The sequence below is a fragment of the Elgaria multicarinata genome, chromosome 13 (genome assembly GCF_023053635.1).
Source record: "Elgaria multicarinata webbii isolate HBS135686 ecotype San Diego chromosome 13, rElgMul1.1.pri, whole genome shotgun sequence".
NCBI classification, from domain to species: Eukaryota; Metazoa; Chordata; class Lepidosauria; order Squamata; family Anguidae; genus Elgaria; species Elgaria multicarinata.
In genome coordinates this window covers 34,502,564-34,523,909 of record NC_086183.1, presented here as the reverse complement: position 1 = coordinate 34,523,909, position 21,346 = coordinate 34,502,564, and the positions used below count along the sequence as shown (strand labels likewise).

The 21,346-nt window shown below is 54.8% G+C and overlaps 2 protein-coding genes across 2 annotated transcripts in view; both read right to left on the bottom strand.

Annotated features, from left to right (window-relative positions):
* Nucleotides 1-16: 16 nt before the first annotated feature.
* Nucleotides 17-2,884, bottom strand: POLR1G (RNA polymerase I subunit G). The gene is made up of 3 exons (XM_063140064.1): nt 2,803-2,884; nt 1,984-2,122; nt 17-1,590 (listed from the first exon to the last, which is right to left on the bottom strand). Exons 1-3 carry the CDS (start codon nt 2,825-2,827, stop codon nt 381-383), a joined length of 1,374 nt encoding a protein of 457 aa, XP_062996134.1. The 5' UTR covers nt 2,828-2,884; the 3' UTR covers nt 17-380.
* Nucleotides 2,885-18,710: 15,826 nt separating this feature from the next.
* The window catches only part of EXOC3L2 (exocyst complex component 3 like 2), a 33,050-nt gene continuing 30,414 nt past the window's right edge, over nt 18,711-21,346 (bottom strand). Inside the window, exon 12 of the mRNA XM_063139699.1 lies at nt 18,711-19,921. Within this exon, the coding sequence (XP_062995769.1) occupies nt 19,642-19,921 (280 nt within the window). The 3' untranslated portion in view covers nt 18,711-19,641. The remainder of the gene's footprint in view (nt 19,922-21,346) is intronic.

Sequence of the window (21,346 nt, the reverse complement as noted above, 5' to 3'; positions counted from 1 at the left end):
ACCAGCAAATGGCAAGAACATTGAGGGAGCCTCTTATTCTTCTGGGGAAATAGGAAACTGAAGCAAAAGAAAAATATATTTTTAAAAAATCCTTGAGAGAAGTGTCGGTTGCTAGTTCTGTCTGTGCAATCGCAGAGTTCCTTATTTAATTCCGAGGTGCAGATGGAACCGGAAGAAGGATCTGGGAGCTGAACCATTCTCCCTGCCCCCTCCACAGCCACATACAAGTTTAGGGCCGACGCCCCTCCACGCCACGGTGCGCAGCCCAGCTAAAGCTGAACTCATCAGAGAACTGACCCAGGGAGGTTTGGACAGACGGTTTCTGAGCCCAGGGAGGAGTACAATTTTTGTCCCCGCATCAAGGCTGGAGCGGGGTAGTCTTATTCCTGAGGGGTCTTCAGCTCCTGCTTGATGAAGCCCAGACCCTCCTCTGTTTCTTCCTTCTTGAGCTTCTTCTTCTTCTTCTTGTGCTTTTGGCGTGGCACCTCCGCCGTGGCTCCTGATGACTCCTCCAGCTCCACGCCCGGTCCAGAGGGGGCCTCCAGTTCATCGTAGCCCAGCAGCTCCTGTTTTATAGAGCTGGGCTCCAGCAACAGTCCCCCCCCATCCTGCTCCTCCTCAGCCTTCACCTTCTCCTTCTTCTTCTTCTTCTTGGACTTGCGGCTTGGGAGGCCCGTCCCGAGCTCCTCGTCTGCTACGGCTAGGCTGCCCTCCGGGATGTCCCCCGCCCACCCCAACTCCCAGGGCTCTGTAGCCACCTCTTCCTTAACGGAGGCAACGTCCACCCGTGTCATGGCCTCCTTGGCCGCTGCCTCCTCTTCACGCCTCCTTTTCTTCTTGTGCTTGCGCCGAACCAGCCCCTCCATCCCGGAGCTCCCGTTCTCTCCTGTGTGGGGCTCCGGCTCCCCACCTGGCAAGCAGGGGTCAAGTTCGGGCAGCTGGTTTATGGAGCCGGGATTCAGCAGTACTTCCTCCTCCTGCACAATCTCTTCCTTCTGCCTCCTCTTCCTCTTCTTCTTGCTCTTACGGCTTGGCTCCTCCTCTGCTGACCAGAGGCTTTCCTGAGAGGCAGACCCCAAGATGCTGCTCGGCTGAGAATCCTCCACAGGCACCGTGGATCCCCCAGAAGGCACCTCTGGCCCTCTCCCCACCCAGAGCTCAGGCTTCAGAGGCAGCTGCTCCTCAGGATCCCCCACGTCCCCCACCGCCTGAAGCTGCCGCTTCTTTTTCTTCTTCTGGGGTGGCTTCTCCACAGCTTGCTGGGGAGGAGGAGGGGGTCCCATTAGCTGGCCTCCAAAGGGCAAGAAACGCTGCTTGAGGCCTTCTGGGATCTGGGGGGCTGGCCTGTCTGCCACTGGCAAGAGGGGCTGGTTGGCACTGGGGTCCCCATATCTCTCCCAGATGCTCAGGGAGCCGCTGAATGGAGGGGCGCAGGTGAGCTGGTCCTCCTGGCCTGAAGGGACGAGCAGGTGGGCAAAGCCGCCCAGATCCCCCGGAGTCGGTTGGACGCTGTAGACTTTCTGCATCCTATCCAGCTGCATTGCCTTCACGGTCTGGAAGGCCGACAGGGATACGACCTGCCCATCCAAGCTGAGGAGGGGGAACGGGACACAGGGTAAGCATTGACTCTTATCCATGAAAACAGAACAGACACCCCCCCTCACTCCCCCTCCAACAAAGCACGGTGCAGATCTTTGATAGGGCACCTCTTGTACAACCAAGGCCTGCTTGAACCCCAGATTCCGTTTGCAGAAACAATAAAGCCCCAGCCGGCTTCTACAAATTTGCTCCCTCTCCCCCACCCCCCTTGAAACCACAGATCCCGCCCAGACCTGGTCCTACCTGACCCCTTTATTCATGGAGCAGCGAGAGGAGATTGGAGAATCATCATCCCTTTTTCTACAGATTTCCAGGAAACCCCAACTCTCCACCTGAGGCCTCAAGAGCATTCGCTCTCTCTCACACACACACACACCTGCTTACCTCTCTGGGCTGAAGTTAGCTGGGGCTCTGATCAGCAACAGCTGCTTCGAAGGGTCCTGCAGCATCTCTGGGGAGAAGGGCGGCCCAGGGGCAAAGGCGCTGGCTGAGAATTCCACCGGGCACTGGAAGCGGGGAGGGCCTGTTGGCAAAGGCACGAAGAGGGGACATTTCACTCTCTTTCTCTCTCTCCATTTTATTACATTTCTATACCGCCCAATATCCAAAGTTCTCTGGGCAGTTTACAAAGATTCAAACCCATATATAATGCAACATAATATAAAACAGTAACAACAAACAATGAATCCCAGGAGAGCGGAGAAGTAAGCAAAGACTCTGGATCCCAGGGGCAGGAACACAGCCAGATCCGTCCCCAAAGTGTGCCACCTGGTTCCTTCTGATTTCTGCTTCCTCCCACCTTGAGGCAGGTCATCCCACACGAGAAGAAGCCCCTGCGAGGGTTTATTTCAAGTGGAGCTTTAGGGCGCAATCCACGCACGTTCAGACAGGGGGGGGGGGCGGGGAACCCACACTACAACTCCCATCACGCTGGCTGGGGAATGATGGGAGTTGGAGGTCTTTTTTCCTGGCTAACCCTGCAGAGGGTCGCGCCCTTAGCGTCCGGCACTCCAAGCTAAGCTGCTCCTGAACACGGGGCTCCCAACAGCCCCGGCCAGCATGGTCAAGCAGAGAATCATAGAATAGCAGAGTTGGAAGGGGCCTACAAGCCCATCGAGTCCAACCCCCTGCTCAATGCAGGAATCCCCGTGGATGATGGGAGCTGTAGTCCAACAACGTCCTAACCCCCTTAGAACCACGCACCCTCCTTCTGGCCGGGCGCCTCCATGCCTCCCTCCGGCCGCACGTGGGTCTCCTCTGCAGCAGCCGCGTCCTGCTTCTCCTCCTGGGCGGCTCCATGGTGGAGGCGGGGGAGGGGGCGCCGCTTGGGGCGGTCCTCGCGCTGGCGCGTGACGTCAACGGCGCCGTCCCCCCCCTCCGGACGAAGCGACTTGGTACCGTCTCGACCCTTAAAGGGGAGCCGAGGGCGCGTTCTCTCTTTTTGTGTCCGCCGACTCCGAGAAAAGCGGAGTGTGCTTTTTAAATACTTAATCCGGACCAAATCTGGATTGGCCCCTGGATTTTTCAGCATTAGAAGGGGCACCCTGCGTTCAGTCTGGCTGTGCCCTACATATCTCTCCCGGATCCTCTCTTTGGAAAGCAGCAGCATAGTCACAGGAGGGGCGGGGCCAGGCGCTGGACTACAACTCCCAGCATGCCCCGGCCACTTTTTTATATTCACCAAGCTGGAGATAATTTTAGAGAGTGCATTAAGTAAAAAAATAAATAAATAAATTGGGTAGCTGTAGGAGAGGCACCCTCGGAGAACAAAGTCCCAGCGCCAGGTGCTGAGCTGAAGACTCACTAGGTAGGTTTACTTAGAAGTAAGCCCCACTGAGATCAATGAGGCTGGAAAGTTAAAGGCAGGCATAGATTCAGAAACGAGGGCAGAAAATCAGGAGAGCCTGCAAGGAGCGTAGGATGTGGCGGAGAAGGCAAATTAATTCAGAGGTGCCTGGTTTGTTGGTTGGTTTTCCATATATTTAAAATATTAAAAAGCATCTCCCCATCCAGGCTGCTTTTACCCATCCAGAGACGCATGTTGAGAAGAGATCCGGTAACGTGGCTTCTGTGTGGCCCTGAAGCGTTCTTTTCCAATCACTGTTGCTTACCTTAACAGAATTGACTACTTATGTTCCAGCAGCAAAAACAGTTGATACTTGCAAAGTGTTTCTCCTTAAACTGTAGGAATTATTATTATTATTATTATTATTATTATTATTATTAGGTATTATTTGCAAACACTGTTCAATATGGATAAGCAAAACTCTCAAATGAACTGATTTGAAATCTAATAGGAAAAGAAAAGAAAAAAAGACTGAAAAGCTGTACTGTATGGTGAGCCTTGGTGGTCAAAGGCAGGCAGGCAGGCAGCTGGGGAAGTCTGCGCGTTTTTCAGCGCAATGCGTAGGGGCGATGCATGGAGGCCCTGATCAATGGCGGTGATGAAGGTGCTGGTCATGTGCTGGTCGTTCCTGGTCATGCCAAAATGAAGGCAGCATCAGCATCATGGCCTTAAAAGCACTGCAGTTCTGCTCCACATCACTGGGAGTCACTGTTAGCACAGTATTTGTCGCAGCTGGGTGTAACCAATGGCTTTTGCAGCATAAAATGATGCCTGCCCAGGAGTTTCTTTTAAATGAAATCAACCAACATCAGCCAGGGATGGTGGAAGCCAGGCCAAAACGGGTGAGGCTGGGCAGGCATCTAAGAGAGAAATTGCCCTAGAGTGGTCTTCCCCACTCTAGGGAAGTCCCATCATCCTTGGTTAGCATGGTCAGGGATTGTGGAAGTGGCAGCCCAAAACAACAGGGGGGGAGGGGGCACCCAGTTGTCTGCCCTGCTTTAGAAGACCAGGCAGGGCCGGCACTACCATCAGACAGGGTGAGGCAGTGTCCTCAAGCAGTGGATGCTGAGGGGGCAGTGAGCATTGAGGAGGTCAGAGCTGTGTGTCTGCCCCACGGCCTGCCCGCCTGCCCCACAGCCCCTACACTAGTCTCCTGTCTTCAGGTGTGATAGAGGCTGTTCTGCTGTCCACCGGATCCAGCGCCCCGTTTCTCAGCATGGCCAGACAGGTGCTTCTGAGGGCCCCCCATAAATAGGGCACGGAAGCAAAAAACCCCCACCCTTCCCCTTTTCTCGAGGCCAGCGCCTGGAAGTCCGCCACACGCTGCCTCCAGCAATCAGATCTCATAGTCCTTGACTGACATCTCCCAGAGCGTGTTTAATGGCCGTTTCAAGGCAGTGGTAGCCGCCGCCGCCTCCAGTGGCCAAAATGAATTATTGGAATCCTTGCTTAAGCGACTGGTGTGTTGCGTGAAGGAATGCTTCCTTTTTGTCTGCCCTGAACCTGCTCCCAGCAAGTCCCATTGGAGAAACTTGGGGGTTCATGTAGTAGAGTCCTTCCCACCTCTTCTCTCAGGGGCAGTGGTGTGGCTAGGGACCCCATAGCCCTGGGGGTGCAAATGACAAGCCGGAGGCTGCAACAGAAGCAAAGTCCCTTTCCCTCCTGTGGTCACGATAATGCTACGATTTAAGTGAGGTTAACCTGTGGACCTGCACACATGCGCAGGAGTCTTCTTTAAGGCATTTTATTAGGGCTGTGCTCCACTTCGGAGCGTAGAAGCAATAGCGAGGCGGCCTGATTCCCCTCCGACAAAGGCGGAGACGAAGCGGGTCAGGGGCTGCGGAGCGAGGCAAAGAGAATCGAGACCAAGCGGATCCTTTGCCTTGATCTGGAGCTCCGAAAAAAAGGTAAGTGGGGGCTTACCTGGCACTGCTGCAGTCTGTGTGGTGACGGCGGCAGAGCCAGGTAAGGGGGCAGAGGGGAGGGGGGCTTATCTGCATCCGTCGCAGGCTTCAACTGAGGCTCAAACTGGAAGACCAGGCTGCAATCGTGGCCTGCCCTTCCGCTTTGAGCGTTGGCCTTAGGTGAAGCTACTGCCGGAACGCAATGGACACAGGTAAGGGGAGAGGAGGGGGGCCTTACCTGCCGCCGCCGCCGCCGCCACATTTCATGCGGCGACGGCAGCTGATCCATGTAAGGGGGCAGGGGGGAAGGGTCTTACCTGAGTCGGTCGCGTTCCAGCAGCGGTTTCAACTGAGCCCAAGGACTCAAACTGCAGCCTGGTCTTCCTGTTTGAGTCCTCGGGTTCAGTTGAAGCAGCCGGCAGGTAAGGAGAGAGGGGGGCCTTACCTGCCGCTGCAAAGCTCCAATTTGGATCCAAAGCTCTGCAGCGGAGCGGAGCGAACCATAGGCGGATTGACACGGGGCGGAGCAGACCCAATCCGGAATTTGTGGATCGAGTGCGGAGCGGATCAGGGAGTCCGTGCACAGCCCTACTTTTTATCACGGCTGGCAAACTATCCGTTTCTTCTTTGTTGCTCTCAACGTGTCAAGAAATTAGAATCTGGTGTAAAGCTTGGACTGGTGGTTGGGAGGGGAGAAGAGCGAGTTTATCTGCGTGCATCCTCACTGCCGTGAGGCGCCTGCCCGTCTCAAGCCCCCGCTCCCTCACCCTCGCTGCCCAGGGCTGCCGTGTGGGCAGGGGCCTTGCCCTGTGTGAGCACCAAGAGCGTCAGGCAGAGGAACTTGATGGATGGCGACGCTTTTAGGGTTCCGGTCCTTGGGCCCGTAGGAACGTGTGCTTGAGTCATGCAGCAGTGGGGACAGAATGAAACAGCCGCTGGGAAACGACGGCCGGAGGTGGCCCTCGCCCTCCCTCCCTGCTTGTGGCGGAGTCCTCTGTCTGGCCACCGTAGCAGGAGCCAGGATGCTGGACATCACAGGCCCCCTTGAGTCTGATCCGGCTGCAGGCTCTTCCTGCGTTCCAAAGTCCTCGTTCGGCGCAGTGTTCAGTGGGCAGCGGTGGCTACACCCTGGGCCCCGGCTCTTCCCCTCCCTCGGGAAAGGTCGGGATTTCCCCCTGTAACTTTTCCTCGTACAAAAAGATTTGTCTTGGAGCCGGGCTGGCTTTGGAAGGGCAACCTGGGCCTGCCAATTTGCTCCCTTCTCTCCGCTGCAGCTTTGGTTTGACCCAGACACAGAAACCACGTCTTTCTGGTCAGGCGCTTTTTTGCCCTGCGTTGGCCTGAGGCCAGCTACGTCTGGGGTCACTCGGCTCTCTGCAGGATGCCTGAGCTGAGCGTCTGGCTTCTGCCATCCTCCTGGGCCTTCAAACCCCGCCCGGGGAGCCTGTGCCACCAGGCTTTCTTCCTCTCCCTGTGCTTGAATTCCTCATGAAGGATGTTGTGGACTGAATTTGCACGTTGTGGAGAAGCAATTGAGGAAGAGGGAAGGCACTGGTTTTCAACATTTGAATTAGTTTATGTATTTTGTGTTGTTTTTATTTGTGTTGTAGCCCGCCTCGATCCAGAGGGAGAGACGGGTAACAAATAAATAAATAAATATATTATTATTAATATTGCCAAAAAAATAAAAATAAATCAGTGGTGACCATTTAATACTTTTGTTTTCCATCACCCTGACTTTGGTGGGTGACCACGTGCAAGGAGGTGACTTGTCAACCCGAAACAGTGTGTGCAGGTTCAAACCCTTGACTGGCCCTGCTTGGTTCACACAAACTGGGATTAGGTGAAGTGAGCGTTCAGGGAGGCACAACCTCAACGCTAGGGCTCCCAGCCAGCGTTCTGCCCATCGAGGGACAAAGTCTTAACTTAGTGGAGAACTCGTGTTTTTCATGCAGAAGATCCCAGATTCAGCCCTTGACTTCTCCAGGTAAACCTGGGAGGAAAGACGCCTGGCTGAAACCCTGGAGGGGGACCGGCTGCCGGTCATTGCAGAGAAGGGCCCTGAGCTCTAAGGCAGCCTCCTGTGCTCCTGCCATTTTTGGGACGGTTTGCATCTCCGTATTAGGGCCCCTGCTTTAAGGCCTCCAGTTCAGTCCCTGATGGCTCCCCCCAGCAGGGATAAGAAAGGCTTCTGCCTGTAACGCTGGAGAGCCATTGCCAGTCGGTGTCAACAATGCCGGGCAAGAATCATAGAATAGCAGAGCCGGAAGGGGCCTACAAGGCCATCGAGTCCAACCCCCTGCTCAATGCAGGAATCCACCCTAAAGCATCCAAGGCATTCAAGAGGCAGCTGGACAAGCATCTGTCAGGGATGCTTTAGGGTGGATTCCTGCATTGAGCAGGGGGTTGGACTCAATGGCCTTGTAGGCCCCTTCCAACTCTCCTATTCTATGATTCATCCCTGACAGGTGGTTGTCCAGCTGCCTCTTGAATGCCTCTAGTGTGGGAGAGCCCACAACCTCCCTAGGTCACTGGTTCCATTGTCGTACTGCTCTAACAGTCAGGAAGTTTTTCCTGATGTCCAGCTGGAATCTGGCTTCCTGTAACTTGAGCCCGTGATTCCGTGTCCTGCACTCTGGGAGGATCGAGAAGAGATCCTGGCCCTCCTCTGTGTGACAACCTTTGAAGTATTTGAAGAGTGCTATCCTGTCTCCCCTCAGTCTTCTCTTCTCCAGGCTAAACAGGCCCAGTTCTTTCTGTCTCTCTTCATAGGGCTTTGTTTCCAGGCCCCTGATCACCCTGGCTGCCCTCCTCTGAACACGCTCCAGCTTGTTCAGAAGACGGCCAAAGGTCTGGCTTGGGACGGGGCAAAGTCTTACGCCTGAGTGTGTGTGAAATGCAAGGCAAAGGGGCGTTTCTGATGGATTTGCTCGTGCAGACTTGATCCTCGTGTTCAGGGCACATCAGATCTGCAACCGTAAAATTACAGCGCAGATCAAGATGCAGGAATCTGCCCAAGGGCCTGACTACAGAGTCACAAAGCCGAAAAGCGGGGAGGGCTGCAGCCCCCAGGCAGAGCGGATGCCTTGCTCCAGGGGTGCAGGGCTCTGGCCCAGGGAGGGGCCCGATCCGGCCCTCCAGAGTTCCCAATCTGGAGCTTCCTGGTTGCCCCACTCCTCCCCCTCGCCCCACCTGCTCCCCCAGGGCCCAGCTGTTCTGCGGCTGTTCCCTGTTCTGAAAGGTTGAGACGCAGGGCTGAAAGGTAAAACAAGGAAGGGCGAAAAACCAGCCAGCTGAAGGCACTCTCAGTTCCAGGCTGGAGAACCTTTAAGCTACAAGATGGGTGAGTTTGGGGTGGTTTGGCCCCTCCCCTGTTGCCTTTGCCCCACCCACCACTGGAATGCCCCACCCACCACATGCACACACACGCACCCAGCTTCTCCAAAATGGAATTGGGTCCTCGGCTGAAGGAGCCTCAGCACCCCTGCCTCACAGGCCCAAATCCCAGGTTCCGGCCACCCCAGGCACTGCGGAGCGAGACGCCTCCTGAAACCCCGGAGAGCCGCTGCTGCCGGTCAGTGCTGGCAGTCAGATCCCTAGACGGACCAGGGATCGAGACCCAGGATAAGGCGGCTTCCTATGTTTCTAGACCTTTTCCACTTGAGCGGTTGGTTGATATGTTTTAAATTGATGTGCAAAGTACAAGGATCTCAATAGAAGTGGCTTGTTTGGATACTGAAGGAAGTGTGAGATAATTTACCGTTAAATAAACAAACGCCACCACTTATTGTTACAAGGAAAAGCCAACTTGAATATTATCTTTTCCAGGCTCCATTAGAGTAACTCACCAGGAATAGTCCCAGCAACAACCCACAACGGGCCCTGCTGCCTTTAACTCTTCGCCTCCCAGATTGAGATTGACGGACACTGATGAGAGGGAGAGAGGGAGAGAGAGAGAGAGAGGGCCAATGAACTCCAGCTGCCCAGTTAATCAGTGGCTTGTATTCCAGACTAATTCATCCATCTCCCCCCCCCCCCCAACCCTGCTCCCAGATTCAACTTGCAATTCTGCCATTTGGGAGGAAAGGTTGCCCCCCCCCCCCCGGAATAACGAAGGATGCTTGGAAGCCAGGCGTCCTGCCCACGTCTCGTTTGCACAATTACATGTTTCAAAGCCGGCCGGCCGGCCTTTACATACACCCGGCTTGACAGCTGCTCCAGAGCGGTGATCTCCTCCCGCTGCAGGGCGGTTGGGCATCCTCGCGCCCTGTGCTGCTGCTTCCACTCACAAGCGAGAGGATCTTCTCTTCTTCCCCCATCCTCAGCCCGAACCTCTTGACGCTGGAGCCACAACCTTGCTTGGGAACCGGGAACAAAACAAGGAAACAGGACGTACCCCACACTATTTTGAGACACAGCAGCCACCTCACGAGCGGCCTGCTCCGGAGGAAGCCCCCAGCGTCCCTTCGGCGGAGAGGTGAGCCAAGGACAGAGGTGCCCAAATTCCATTTTCCATTTTTAAACACACTCGTTATAAATCTCCCCACCCCACCCTGCCAGTTCCCAATTCCCTCCCAGTTGACGGCTGAGAATTCACTTCCTCTAGGCCAGACAGACGAGGGACTGGCCTTCGGGGACCAGCGAGGCCATGTTGTGACGGCAAGAGCAGGCCAAGACGAACAGGACGAGGGCCTCGCCAGACAGCCACGCCACCCCACCCCCCAGATTTGCAAGATCAAAGGCTGGCATGGCCGCGCAAGGCAAGAGAGGCCCGTCTCTAGGCTTTCGGAGAGCTAGAGTTGTCCATTGTTAGCAGGCACCGATGGCGGTTCCTGCTGCTCAGTGCGCCTCAGCTACATGGAGAAAAGAAAGAGGGTGCCCAGCAAAGGAGGCATAAGTTTGACTTCGTGCCGCTGGCTGGCAAGGAGGAGGCTTGGAAACCAAAGGGTGGCTACTAGTCACGACGACTGTATGCTACCTCCAGGTTCAGACTCAGTATGCCTCTGCATAGCGGTTGCTGGGGAACATGGGGCTTGGGGATGCTGCTCTTGCACTCGTGTCCGGCTTGTGAGTTTCCCGTGGGCAGCCGGTTGGCCGCTGGGTGAACAGAGTGCAGGACTCGATGGACCCTTGGGCTCGTCTTCTGTTAGCTGTGGGGGAACGGATGTTGCTTGGCTGCTCCTGCGGGCTCAACGTGCCCCTTCCGTCGGCTGCCGCACCTCCTTGCCCCAGCCACGCTTGACGTCAGTGCCACGTTTCTGCGCAGCGTTTCCTGCCCATCCATCCTTCCGTCCACTCCCTTTCCCCTTTGGCCAGGAAGGGTTTATTTCTGTCCTCCAGGCCGTGACCTACTGCTTGCTCACCGTGATGGAGATGTGTCATCACAGCGTCTGGACAAGGAGGGCTCTGGGGTGGGCAGCTTGAAATAGCCTCTGCCCCCTCCCAGCCCCGAGAGGCTGCAGGAGACAACACTTTGGCTGCTGCCTCTGCCACAGACGCCTTGGGGGTGGGGGTGGGGGGGGGAGAGGCTCCTGCTGAGAGCCGGGTCAGAGTAGCATGACCCTGTTTGTGCAGAAGGTGACTTCAGTTTGGTTTTGGTTTATTCATTGGTTTATTTAGATTTCTTGTTGTTGTTTATTCATTCAGTCGCTTCCGACTCTTCGTGACTTCATGGACCAGCCCACGCCAGAGCTTTCTGTCGGCCGTCGCCACCCCCAGCTCCCCCAAGGTCAAGTCCGTCACCTCCAGAATATCATCCCTCCATCTTGCCCCTCTTCCTTTTGCCTTCCACTTTCCCTAGCATCAGCCTCTTCTCCAGGGTATCCTGTCTTCTCATTATGTGGCCAAAGTACTTCAGTTTTGCCTTTAATACCATTCCCTCAAGTGAGCAGTCTGGCTTTATTTCCTGGAGTATGGACTGGTTTGATCTTCTTGCAGTCCACGGCACTCTCAGAATTTCCCTCCAACACCACAGTTCCAAAGCATCTCTCTTCCTTCGCTCAGCCTTCCTTATGGTCCAGCTCTTGCAGCCATAGGTTACTACGGGGACACCCTTTTAAAAAAAACACCAATAACTCAAGGTGGCTTACAACAAAATCAAAACATCATTTGAAACGGCAATTATCCACTAAAATACCATCACTCCCTAAAACAACCAGAACAGCAGCGCCCATCTCAGCAACAAACAAAAGAGCCGTGTAAGAGGAGGCCTGCCTCTCTAGCCCAGCATCCTGTTCCTGCATTGGGCCCCCTGGGAAGTCCACGAGCAGGACACGGAGACCTCACGCACACCCACACCCTACAGCAACAGGTACTCAAAGGCATCATTCATTTGCCAATAGCTGTAGATAGAGCCACACATGTGTGTGTGCATGCGCGCACACATAAACGGCACCTCCTCCAAGTATTTGTCTAATCCCCTTTCAAAGCTGTCTATGCCAGTGCCCATCATCACATCTTGTGGCAGGGGGTTCCGTAGGTTAACTATTCTCTGTATGAAGCAGGACTTTCTTGTGCCCATCCTTAATCCTGCCCTTTGTGCATTTCGGCTACTGGCTGATACGTACTGTAAAACAGAGGTGGGCTGAAAGTCAGGGTGAGGCATCTGCCAGGAAGCCCAGGAGGGCTCTCCAGAGTTGCCTTTCACTTTGGCAAGGGTGTTCTTCACATTAGAGGCTTGGACGGTGTTACTAGAAAATCTGCAAGAATTCCCAGCCCATCTACCAGCGAATCCATGTGTCGGTCATGTGTGGCCCCTTGGCAGCCTGGAGAAGAAAAAGTTGAGCCCTGTTTCTTCTAGGTTGCAAACACCTTTTTGCCGGTCACCTGAAGGCAAAGCTCGCTCACCGTAGGTGAGCCGGTGATTGGAAGCCTAGTTGCAAGCCTGTGTTCAGGCATTAGTTCTGCTGTCCCTGCTGTGTTTCTCCTACCTGGTTTTTCTTTCCTTAGTGGTTGGCAGGTCTTTCCTCTCTCCATCGCGTGGTATTCTGGGGCAAGAGGACACACCTGCGTATTGAAGGCAGCGCGGTGGCCTTGCAAAGCAGAGGAAGCGGCTTTCGCAGGGGGGTGCAGCAGCCTCTGCATCTGCCAGATAACTACAGAGAGGTTTACAAAGCTGATTCCAACGCTATTAGCTGCAGCAAAGGGCTCCCTTGGGCCCCACCTCAGCCAGTCGTGTGTGCTGGGCCCTCTTGCAAGGAGTAGCAACGAAGAGGAGCCAGGCCATCTGGCTACTTTGGGGAGGGCTACATTTGGCCCAGTGCACATTCTCAGAATAAGAATGTCAAGTAGATTGCCTCTGAGCCCGGACAGATTGCTTTTCCTGTATAGCAGAGTATCTGCACGATCCTAGTGATTCCAAGTGGTCTGGGGTGAGGGGGGGATGGTGGGGGGGGAGGGGGAAGGGGGATTCCTGAACCGGCTCTGGCCGCAATCTGCCTCCCTCAGTCCCCAGCACAAACTTGACAGCTCCCCTCCCTGCCGTATTTCATCCTTTTGGGCACGCAGGGCTGTTTTGAAGGAAATGCACTTCTGAGTAGAAGCATTTTCCTGCATTTCCCAGATAATAAACATCCCCTGACCCCTCACCCCCCTTGCCTCCGCAGCACCGTCCTCAGGGAATACGTGCAGGAGAGCAGGGGGGGGCACGAAGGCGAGGCGTTTCCTTTCCCCAGGCCAGCGCCCTCTGACCCACAGAAGCCTGCCCCCTTGCGCCAAGGGGCAGTTGTTCCCTGCCCCTTGGTCCAGCCTACCCTCAGGCATGATGATATCTCTAGATTTATTTCTTCCATATACTCCCACCCCGCGAGTGCAGCCGGATTCTCTGGCAGCCTCCTGACCCCAGGGAGTTGGCCTGGCCCCGCACGGGGGCCATTGGTGGGGCAGCTATTTATAGAGGGCTCTCTTTCCCTCCCCGATGCTGGATACACTGCTTGTTCTAAAGCGGCCGCTCTTCGTGGACTCAGCTGCCCTAATATCAGCTGAGAGACGGATAGACAGACATCCTTGCCTGGCCAGAGCTGTTGAGTCTTTTCAAAGGCCAGGCAGGAAAGACCTGCACAACTCCCTGCTGCAGGAAGTTTGCCGAAGTCAGAATAGGGTGGTCACTTGCCTCCAAAAGAGGAAACGTGTGGCTCTGTTAACTACGACCCCCCCCACCCCCGCCCACAACTAGTATCTCCTCCAAACCTGTGCCAAAGTTTTGTACCACGAATCCGGGGTTTTGTGCCTCCACTCACACCCGTGTTCTGATATATCAAATCCCGGTTTGCGGAGGATGCTGTCAGAGCCGGCTTTTTGGAAGATGCGCCGCTTCCTGGGTGCCCCCAGAGACCCCCGGCTGCCTCAAATGATTGCTCGGTTCACTTCTGCAGTTAGTCCAGCCTGGTTCTTCTTGGGCTCCACTGTGTAACGTGCACGCATGGTCAAGAGAGGCGGAATCACTTCTGGCAAAGTGCCTGCACACTTGCTTCATTTGTATAAAGGTTGCTCAGGTTGCAGGATCCCAGTCCTCCTGGTGCAGAATGAAGTCAACATTGAGCACCTGTGTAGATCTGGGTGGTGTGCAAGATTTTGTATGAGCATGCAAAAAGCACAGAATTGAGCACCCTGAAAACCTCAGCTTCCTTCTTTAAAAAAGAAGAAAAGAAATCCGGTTTCTAGCCCTTCAGGCTGCCAAGTGTGTAGGCCTCGTCTGCTGAAATCTCAGAAATCAGAGGAGCAATTAAATAAGAATCCCGGTGCTCCCAATTGGCTGCTTGTCTTTCTCCACGACTTGTAGAACCGGGATATATTATGCCAGGGATGGGCAGAGCGTAGATTGCTATCTACTGCTAAATCTCTGCATGGTTTGCAGTATATATCCGAGGGCTTCCGACTTCGATGAAATAAAAAGTCAAGAATGAGTGCAACATCTACAAGCCTCTGCCAGGGCCGGGCGTGGGCTTAAATGCTTTTCTCTCAGCCTCATCTGTAAAATAGGAGTAGTCCAACCAGGGGGTTGGACTTGATGGCCTTTTAGACCCCTTCCAACTCTACTATTCTATGATTCTAATTGGTGGCTTTTAAACAGGTCTCCTGGCCAGTTTTAGAGTGACGTTGTAGCATCCCTGATCTATGGTAAGTCACGTGTGGATCTGTATAGATGCCAATTCATGGGGTGCAGTAGATAATTGACTCAGCATTCTAGCAGAAAACAAAATCCGACGTGCAAGGCTAAAGCCTGCCTGCTCCATATTATGCAGACGAGAAAGAAAAGGCAAAGTAGCTCAAATTTCCATTTTGTTTTCATGGTGCAGAATTTAAACCATTTTTCCCCCAGTGCAGAGTACGCCTGCTTTTATCAATGCAAAAAAATCCATTTTCAAGATCTTTTTAAAAGTGCAGGTTTCATCATCTTGCGGAGATTTTGTCTTGTGCTTTGAGAATTGTGGGCTTGGAGAAGGCGCCACAAAAGACATAGACATTTTCCCCAGCCTTTTTCCTTTGGGTTTGTGGGGGGAGAATTGGGGAGCCTGTTCTAGGAAATGTCGCCGGGGACAAGTGCTGCTTTCCTTACACAAGCGGACGGCCAAGTGGTCCCTGGAGGCGGCTGCGCTGGCAGGAGGGGCTGGCCGTGCCGTGGCTATTCTTCAGCCATCAGGAGAGTTTACATCTCGCAGGATAAATTGTCCGTCCTTTTCCCGCCAGTGTTTACTTCTGGAGGGCCAACTGGGCAGGCCGGGACGTGAGAGGATTGATAGGGGATGCGGCGTGACTGGAGCGGTCCCTTGGGAGCCGGGGAGGGTCAGGGCGCCTTCTTTGTGTTCCTAACCTGGACCTGGATGGGGTTTTGGAGAAACCGAGACCTGGCCAGCACACAGAGATGCAGCAGGACAGGTCGCGCTGTTCCATCAACGTGTGTCGCATCCGGACTGACGCACACTGTGGACAAGGACACACACACACACACACACACCCAAGTCATTCCAAATCAACCTGTCCAACTTGCTTCCTGCCTCCAGGCCAACGGCAGGCTGATGGCCAGGAGTTTGTTCATGAAAAAGAGGAATCATTCCCTCTATTAGTGACCTCAGCTGGCTGAGTGCTGGCAAGACTGGAATTGAAACAAGGGCGCTGACTCAGAAAGAAGACGGAGAACGGGTCATGTTTGAACGTCTCCTGAGATGCGCAGAAGTTCCAAACCCTGAAGGGGGCAAACTCCTCATCCCAAAACCCCAGCCCAGTAACAACGGAGCAGTAATGGTTGCCAATGTGTATGTTCCAAACTGCAGGCAATTTGAGCAGAGCGTCTCTGAGCCTGTGCAAAAGGCTTCCCCTGACAAAGGAAGGACAACCGTTCCCTTCCCTCACCCCCCCCCAAAAAAAAAACTTTGAAAGGCCAAAGGAAAGGGGAACATGGGAGAGGCTCATGCAATGATGCAGGGTATAGAGAAAGTGGGCGAGGCGTTTTTCTCCCCCTCTCATAACACAGTGGGGTCATCCAGTGGAGCTGGACGGTGGGCGATTCAAAACAGACCAACGGAAGCCAGGACTCCTTCCCACGCTGCATACGTGGTATGGCATTCTCTGCCACAGGACGTGGCGACGGCCACCAACTTGGATGGCTTTAAAGGGGGATTAGACAAATTCTCGGAGGAGGAAGAAGAGAAGGCTATGAATGGCTGCTAGTCCTGGTGGCTCTGCAGCCTGCAGGTGGGAGGCTGTGGGTCTCCCAATCCCAGTTGCTGGGGAACATGGGTGGGAGGGGGCCGTTGTGCTCATGTGGGTTTCCTGTGGGCAGCTGGTTGGTTACTGTGCAAGCAAAACAGGCCATTGGGCTCCTTTTCGTAAACGCTTAACAGTGAGTTCACTCATTCCAGGAATATTCCCTGGTTTTCAAAATAGGAGTGTCCCAAGGCCCACGTGAGGCCCTGCCACCGTCTCATCCACGGGATGCCATGCCTTGTTCCGTGAGCCCCCTTTCCCCACCCCCCATGCTTGCTCACCCCCTACTTTCTCTGCAGCACTGCCAAGCTGCGGCATCCCGGCCACGTGCTTCCTGCCGCACGTGACCCAGGACAGCTCACGGCACCGAAAACAGGGTCCTGGGGCAAAGCCCAGGGAGGGAGGCTGCTCTGGCGTTCGCAAAGCCCAGCCTCTTAACTCTTGGCCCCCTCAGGTGTGACCTTTTGTACCTGGCTCTGCTGGACAGGATGTTCTCTGCCCACCCCCCCGGTGCTGTGGCTGTTTCCAGGAATGGGCAAGGCAGGGCCGTCTCCAGGTCATGTGCACTGACCCGGGTGATGCACAGTGGAAGGGGGCGGCAGGAGGCCTCCTGGAGTTGTGCCGTCTTGCCTGGGCTTCTGTGGCACAACAAAGCTCTACCAGCCCTACTGTTAGGCAGGGTGAGGAAGTGGCCTGCCTCAAGCAATACCGCATTTGGGGGCATTGAGGAACAGCCAGCAATCGATCGTAAAGTTATTATGCGTTCTCACCGGTGGGGTGGGGGTGGGAGGTGTTTATTTTTCTGCCTCCGCACCAAAACTCTATGCGCCATCCCGGGGGGGGGGGGCGTGAGTCCTGGACTCCTCCTCCTCCTCCTCCTCCTCCTCCTCCTCCTCCTCCTCCTCCTCCTCCTCCTTGCCTTGCCCCACTTGGCTTGTGACTTCGCCCTCACTGGCTGGCGGTGGGGAAGCCCCAGAGCCCACAGGAAGGAAGCTGCGAGAGAGCAATTAAGGCGTGGAGCTGGGAAACTCATTAGGCCGGGCTCCCATCACAGGACTGTGCCTGCGTGTGTGCACGGGAGAGATGTGGGGAGGGGGGGAGACCCCCACCCTGGCAGCTTACAGGTGGCGGCACAGGGCAGGTAGAGATGCCCTGGTAGCCTTTCCATCCCTTATGTCACTCTGTGAAACTCTCGTGGGGAAGAACTGGTGGCTGTTATAGATTACTGATACACAATCAAGACGCATTCAGAGGGCACATCGTGTGACAGCGAAGCTCTGAACTGATGCCTGAATGCAGGCTTGCAGGTGGATCTTCATTCGCCTATGGCGAGTGGGTCTGGCCTTTGGGTGACAAGGCAAAAAGGTCCTTGTAACCTGCTTGTTTCACCTCCCCACCCCCACCCTCTTTTAGTTGTCAACATGCCACAAGGGACTGACGCAGATGTGTGTTGATAGGTGGATCAGGAATGCTCATAGATTCATTAGCAAGATGGTTGGAAGCTCTGTGGCAAGGGACAAATGGGGATTATTTGACGCTGCCCACGAGCAAGAGATGCCGAGAGGAAGGTGCTCTGTGTATACTCAGAGGCACTCACACCTCTGTCTTATTTCTCCATGGATCTCTAAAAACTGCTTGTGTGTTAGTTTTATAAGATGTTGCACGCGTGTCTTTGAGGCAGGGGAGCAGGAAGTGGGGTTGTTTGTGACCAGGAGAGACGCCTTTGCATGGGCAAGGCAGAGAGCCCAGTGGTGCGTGTGCAGGAGTGAGAGGCCTGCTGGATGACAGCACAAGGCTGGGAGCACTGGGAGGAAGCCACTGCAAGGAGCTCTGAGGCTGCCAGTCCTCCTCTGATGGATGAGGAGGGAGGTGAAGTAAGAGGAGATTGTACCATATAAGCAGAATGAGAACAAGAGATGCACGTGATTCATACAGCAGAACTTTGCTGGATATTTTCCTCTTCCTTTTCATCCTCACTGAGCCAAGGAAAAAGCAAAGATCAAACTGCAAAAACTAGGTCAGAAATAAGTTTAGGAGAAGACTCAGGGAGGGATCAAAGGAGTGAGATGGGCCCAGAGTTTGAGTCAGGGACTGAAATTAGCAGGTGTGTTTGAATTTTCATGGGGTGAAGGGTGGAACCCTTCACCTTTGGTGAAGATGGACTCAGGCTGTGTGGCATTATAGTAAAACAAAAACAAAAAACATAATTGCAGAGGAGAAAGTTTCACAATCACAGCCATTTCATTAATTTAATTAAGTTTTAATTAAAGTTAGCTACACTGGCATCCTTTTTTGTCATTTTGCACAACTTTATTAACAAATGTCTCAAATGTGGAGTGTTAATTTTTAGTTGCTTTTCGTGCATTAGATAGTCTTTCAGTTGATGTGTACAGAGAGAGAATTTGCAAAATACTACGCGGGGCATTAAAACTCCCCTCTTCTGACCAGTGGAAGTTTGGCTTTCTTCCTTCTCTTCCCCAGATTCTGAGATTTCACCAGGCCCTTCTGCACATTTTAAAGCTTATTTTTGTAATCATGAGGACTGGAACTTTTTTTTTTTTAAAAAAAAATGTCAGCTGAACTCCTTGGGAAGCTAAATTTGGATTCTAACCAACACCCTGCAAAGGCAGGGGGAGAGATCCACCCCACCGCCCCGATAGCTTGGCAACTCGAACGCAGCTGAACATCTCCTTGACCTCCTTCTACAAACTACAGCTGTTGGGTTCTGCTGCAAATGACCACTCGAATGTACGAACTCCACCACCGCCACCAGCAGTTCCCCAGCCCAGGACAGACGAGACCTCATTTGAAGACGTTGGAGGTGGTTCAAAGCCCCAAGAGAGACAAGGAGTGGGATGGTTAAATTAATATGCATTTATTTTCCTTTTTTGTGCAGAACAGGTATAACCCTTTCCCCTACGGACTAAGCCTGCCCTTGCCTTGCCTTGCCACCCCCATCCACCACCCCCCATGGGGGAACAGAATAGCAGCAAGGTGCAGGGGAGAACCAGCCTCAGAATAGGCAAGTTAACACCGTAGGCGCGTAACTTAAATAAATGGCAGTGCTCTCTTTCGTCAGATATTGGGGGCTCCATTTTTTCTGTTCCGCAAGCACAGGCTTGGCTGGGTCTTTCTTAACTGGTGCAGGCCAAAAGCGCAGGGAGCACCTTCCCTCCACACCCGGTGCCCACGTGGGGAGGGGCTTGCCCCAGCCAGCGGCAGCCCCCCTGCCTTTTTCAACACATCCCTGTTTCAAGGAGAGCAGCGCTTTTCTTTGGCCATTGCTACACGGTGTCGTTTAAACGTGGCCACGGCGCCTTTAAAAAGTCTCTGGCCACTCCAGAAATCAGGGCAAGTGACTCCATTTGTGGAGTGGGGCCGGGGGAGTGGAAACATGAAAGCAAAGATACAGCAGGCTGTGGTGCGCGCGCGTGTGCTGGCGGTGGAGGCCCCTCACGTCCCTCGCTCGGAGCGGGGCCCTCACAGCCGATGGTGCTTTAGAAAGGGGCCCTGCGGGAGGCTCCAGCCACCTGCCCAGGAGCCTCAAGGCTGAGAGAGGACGCCTGGATTGTGGCAGCGCAAAGGTTCTCACACCTGCGATTCTGCCTCGCTCACTGCAGGCCGCTGCCGCTGGGGTCGCCGGTCCAGCCGGGAGAGGCAAGAGAGCCCCAAGTGCGAGACGCGGTGCAGTTGGACCCGGACGCAAAACACTTCGCTGGTGGGGATCTCGCTGAAGAAGGCCCGGTCCTGGCACAGAGCCGCCTCCGCCTCCATCAGCTCCAAGCCCTCCAGGACAGCCAGGATGTCCTGCCGCTGGCCTTGGTTCTGCAGGCCCCGGATGTCCAGGATGGCCGACACGTGGTTCTTCCTGCAGGAGGGAAGGTTTGGACAGGTTACGGGTCACTGGAATGCCACACAACAACGGATCGTGTTTAAAAGAGAGCGGGGGCTGGTCCCTCACGCCCTAAATTCCAGCTGCTGCAAGTGGGCTCTCCCACCCTAGAGGCCTTCAAGAGGCAGCTGGACAGCCATCTGCCAGGGATGCTTTAGGGCGGATTCCTGCATTGAGCAGGGGGTTGGACTCCATGGCCTTGTGGGCCCCTTCCAACTCTGCTATTCTATGTTTCTATGATTCCAAGTCACATTGCAGGCAAGGGCTAGCTCCTGTGGGTGGCGGCTGATATCACAACCCATGTGGCACGGCTGTTTGTTTGCAGTGCCACTGCTCCCCACAGGGTTGTGGCGACTTCCAACCACAGCAGCTCCTGAACCCGCTTTTGTGGGGGTGGAAATAACGACAGGCTGAGGATGGAGCCGTTGGCTGAAAAGCTCACACTCTGTTCTGGCACCACACTATTGACATCCTTCATCTGCCTCAAAGGTTCCTCATAATTAAAACCAAAGCAAAACGTCAGAGAGACGGTCACGGGCTGGTCCGCTTCCCGGCACTGAGCGAGCGTTTGACAGGGGCGCAAGAACGTCGGGCGATCAATTCCCTCCCCTGCGCTGGCTGCTGCCTGGCTGCAGGGCAGAAGATTCAGGGCAACGCAAGGAAACCCTTGACACAACGCAGAATCCGCTGTCCCCAGATGTGGTGGTGGCCAGTAGTTTAGATCGGGTGGGCAGAAGGGGGATCTCCAGATGTCTGGACCTTGACTCCCAGGTCATGCTGGTGGGGCTTCTGGGAACTGAAGTCCGAAACATCTGGAGATCTACCCTCTGCCCCCTCCTGGCTTAGATGCCTTTAATGAGGGATGAATGAGGAGGAGGAAGAGGAACGCTTCCCCAGAGGCCTTTGCTTGGAAGCAGAACACTGGACTGGATGGACCAACCCCCCCCCCCGGTCCTACCCAGCCTCAGGGCTCGGCTGACCTTCTGTCCGGCTGGCTTGTCCAGCAGAGAGGCAGCGCGCGATGGAGACCTGCGTTCTCAAGAGGGTGGCCTGAACTGAGGGTGAGGGTGCAGACAGGGGAGGGAAACGCCCCACGATTCTGCTTGCATGGCTTGCTCAAGGGCACAGCTGCGCAGGCCGGAGACCCGCCCCTGTAGGCCTCCTCCTCCTGCCCCTCTGGCCCGTGGCACTGAAGCAGCCGCTGCGCCTGAGCCTCGGGGAGCCCTGCTGCTTGGAACCATGGTGCGCCTCAGCCTCCTGCTCCCTGAGCCCTGGCCCCGCGCTCTCCAGGTCCGAGGCTGCGATCACGGGAGCCGCTTGGCTCCTCGTGAAAGAGTTTATTTAAAGCCCTGCTGCTTCGGATGTCTCGTTAACTCCAGGAAGCTGGCGCAGGGCCCGCGC